Source organism: Vigna angularis, chromosome 11, assembly GCF_016808095.1.
Source record: "Vigna angularis cultivar LongXiaoDou No.4 chromosome 11, ASM1680809v1, whole genome shotgun sequence".
In the NCBI taxonomy this organism is placed as follows: Eukaryota; Viridiplantae; Streptophyta; class Magnoliopsida; order Fabales; family Fabaceae; genus Vigna; species Vigna angularis.
Window position 1 is genome coordinate 21,581,115 of NC_068980.1, and position 3,695 is coordinate 21,584,809.

The 3,695-nt window shown below is 38.5% G+C and overlaps 1 protein-coding gene across 1 annotated transcript; it reads right to left on the reverse strand.

Moving 5' to 3' along the window:
• Positions 1-248: 248 nt before the first annotated feature.
• Positions 249-2,614, reverse strand: LOC108333260 (homeobox-leucine zipper protein HOX11). Its single transcript, XM_017568655.2, has 4 exons — positions 2,159-2,614; positions 1,440-1,780; positions 1,137-1,216; positions 249-988 (listed from the first exon to the last, which is right to left on the reverse strand). Exons 1-4 carry the CDS (start codon positions 2,478-2,480, stop codon positions 595-597), a joined length of 1,137 nt encoding a protein of 378 aa, XP_017424144.1. The 5' UTR covers positions 2,481-2,614; the 3' UTR covers positions 249-594.
• Positions 2,615-3,695: the final 1,081 nt, after the last annotated feature.

Sequence of the window (3,695 nt, forward strand, 5' to 3'; positions counted from 1 at the left end):
AAGTCTCATGGTCTTTTCTGTAAAGCACACCTTATCATCACCATTACCCATACCATACCTACCTAACTCTAATTAATCACCTATTTAATTTTGCACCCACATTTGAATCTTTCAATTAATTAGGGTAACCTTTTTCATCTTTCTTCTACTTCTGTAAGTAATACTACTATGTGCAAAGATAATTCTATTATTACCATACATATATATTCAATTTATTTTTCTTATTTGTTTTTAAGAAGTATAGAACATAGAAAAAAAAGGTAAGGATAGTATCATTTCCTTTTCTCTTTGATTGATTGATATCTATCTTCTTCTTCAGTGTCTAAAATTTTCATCTCTCTTCTTTCTGATTTCACTATGGATAAAACCCGAGAAAGAAGGAATAATACATGGAGATCCAAACAAGAAAAAACAAAACCCAATTATCCAAATTCTGTATGAGCGACCCCTTCCACCACCACCCCACCAAGAAAACAAAATAAAGGTAAAAACTATGAGGCTCTCAGAACTAAATTAACTTCCCTATATACAAAATTGAAATAAAACTTTCCAAGCCTGGACTCAGTAATCATACTAGTCTTGAACTGCATATTTTCAAGATGATGGAGATTGGTGTTGATGGGGTTGTTGGGTAGTGTGGACAAATGGATGAAACCTGGGTTTACTAAATGGGAATCCAATGGCTTTGGAGGGTGAGTCATTGTTGGTGGCAGTGCTTTTGACAATGGTCATGGCTCCTGAATTTGCATTGATGGTGGCATTAGGAGCACTCTGAGAGGAGGAAGTGGATGTGGAATTTGTGGCCACACGTTCACAAGAAGGGCACATGGTCAAAGTTGTGGCTGGTAATTGCATGTAGAATGGGTTTGAACTCTTCAAAGCCCTCAATTCTTGAAGCTCCTTGTGAAGTCTCCTATTCTCTTCCGTTAGTGTCTCACAACACCTTTTCAAGTACTCACAATCCACTTCTGTTTGCTTCAACTTCGTCCTGCATGAACACACATACAAAAAACATCATATTTCTAACCAATAACAAAGGTTAACATACCCTTCTGTTTACAGTTTAAGAAAAAGTATTAAAATCTGCATAGAACACAAACAGAAGTGGACTAGAACATGTACTTATGATGTCGTACCTTGCTCTTCGGTTTTGAAACCATACTTCTACTTGGCGAGGTCGAAGATTGAGTTGTTTAGCAAGAGCAAGCTTTTGTTTCTGCATCGCAAGATTACGTGTCCAACACTATTATTAGTATTAAACACCAAATCAAAAATCATTAAAGGACAAATGCTTTGTACAAATTATCATATGGTTTTATTATCCGGACCAATTTTCATATGACATGTTTCTTAAATTAGGGAAAAAAAGAAGTCAGTCGCCTATCACATAAAAATGGATCAAAAACCATGATTGAATCTCAACACTTTCTGAAACTCACAGGATTAAGAGTGTTGTGTTCTTTGAAACTCTCTTCAAGGAACGCAGATTGTTCCTTGGAGAGTCTGAGTTTCTTTCTGGCGTTGCCGCCGCTGCCGTTGTTATCATCCTCATCACTGGCTCTTGAAGAGGCCCTTTGATCATAAGCTTCACCCTCATAGTTCCTTTTATAGAAACTCCCTCCTCTGTTGTATATGCAGAGATCCATTTGAAACGACGAGGCTGCGCTGTTCGGAGATGATGACAGCGCCGCCACCTCCTCTGCCTCATCCTCCGCCTGCGGCGGCTGTGCGTTCACGTCCAAGCCCCTGGAAGAACCTCCCAACTCAGATGAAAAACTCCCTGCACGTGACCACACGAGACCCGTAAGCCATCAACGAGACTCAAATAATACCAAATAAAAGGACAAAATCTTAAATTCGATGGTGGAGCAGTTTATCTTCCAATCAAATTGATGTTTTAGAGTTTCATTCAGATAATCTGAAGAACGTAAATCCTTATCACACATTGCTGAAGTAAAAACTGTAAAAAAGAAACTGTACGGATAAATGTATAACACTGTATTTAAGTCTTTTTTTTTTCTTTTTTTTTTCATGGAATGAATGGAAAGGATTTGAATCTCTTGGATACGTTGTTTAAATGGAAAGGATCGTGTAAGAGACTGCAAAAAACAATCAGAAAAATTGCTTGGTGGGTAAAAGTGAAAAAGTGGGTCTTTACCGTTTTCAGAAGGAGGGTGCCATGGGAGATAGAGTTGAGGGAGAAGATCGAGCTGATGCAGAACTGGGTTGTTGTTGTTGTTGGGTTCGGAAGGATCTTCTGTTGTATCAGTGTTGATGTTGTTGTTGCTCTTCTGCTTTGTTTCTTCTTCTTCTTCAAATTCTTCTTGTTCATCTTGCTGATCCTTTCGTGTAGTGATGATTGGCCCAATTGATAACGCGGTGCTGAAGCCTAACCCCAGTTGGTTGGAGGCTTCACGAGGCTTTTCCATGAAGCCGAGCAAAGGCCTTGAAGAGTCTCCTAAGCTCAAACCAAGTTCCATGATCTCTACTCTGCATAGGCCAAATGAAGAGAGATATAAAGAGAGAGAAAGATGTGTGGTTTGGACTGAGAATTAAGGAAGAGAAGTTTGAAAGAGAGAGTCTTTATAATAAAGAGAGATAAGAGAGAGAATAGTACGTGATCATAGGATGACCGAAATGGTCACCTTTCAAAAAAGAAATAAAAAAATGTATTTATATTTAGTGGGTCTTCTCTCTTTTTCTTTAGTGTTGAAGTTTTTGAGAATTTAAAAATAAAAAATTAAAAACTTGTGCAAGGAAAAGGGTGTTTGACCGACAAAGGTTACCAAGGTTGACAAACACACGTGAAACCCTATTTTTAAGATATAGATACTGGTATGCTAGTCCTAGAGAGGTAGCTAGATAGAAGGGCATTAGATGATGCATGATGGGTGGTGTGAGTTAGTAGATTTTGATGGAATCAATCACACGACAACATCATTCCTCGAAAGAATTATGCTTGGCGCGTGAGCATCATGTAGGTTAGGTCTGAGCATGGGTAGTGGCATTCATTCATTCACACATATTCATTCATTCATTCATTCACACAGTTGGTTGGGGCTATGGCATGATGTTGTGATGAGGTTGGGATTTGGGACTGGTTTAATCTTTAGTTGTCTGAAAAGTTGTGTGGTGTTGTGTTGTGTCGTGTGTGTGGGTACATATGAGTGTGCATCAATGATATTATTCAGTCATCAATCATGATCATCATGCATTTGGCATGACTTTAGAGGGATTCTTGCCATTAAGGCTTGGCCACCCACCACCCACCTGCTCCTCTTGGGAGAGCCCACGGTGTCTGCATATTTTGCAAAGAGTGAAGTGAAGTGAACAGCGTAACGATATGTTCGGAAACGGATCAACCCATGTGGCTCTGGGAGAAATTTTTTTTTCCCGGAAAATGAGAGGGAAAATGACATTATAACGATCGTTGTTGTTTGATGGGGACATCATTACCATTTCATACACCTCTTCCTAACAATGAGGGATGGGAATAATCCTACAGTTTACACCATTCATCACACCCACACTGCCAATTAGGACTGCTGCTGAAATAGTACTACTTTTTTTTTCTCCAGGGTCTGTCAATTATTATTACTATTATAACCTTTTCTTCATTATAAAGAAAAAATATCTTAGAACAAGTATTGTCTTATGGATTTGAGATTTTTCGTATGATAACACAAACTCAAATT

Coding starts and splice junctions, on each gene's coding strand:
- LOC108333260 (XM_017568655.2), bottom strand. CDS start 2,480: ATGGAACTTGGTTTGAGCTTAGGAGACTCTTCAAGGCCTTTGCTCGGC. Junction 1,781..2,158: donor GCACCCTCCTTCTGAAAACG/GTAAAGACCCAC, acceptor GGTCACGTGCAG/GGAGTTTTTCATCTGAGTTG. Junction 989..1,136: donor TTTCAAAACCGAAGAGCAAG/GTACGACATCAT, acceptor GTGTTCATGCAG/GACGAAGTTGAAGCAAACAG.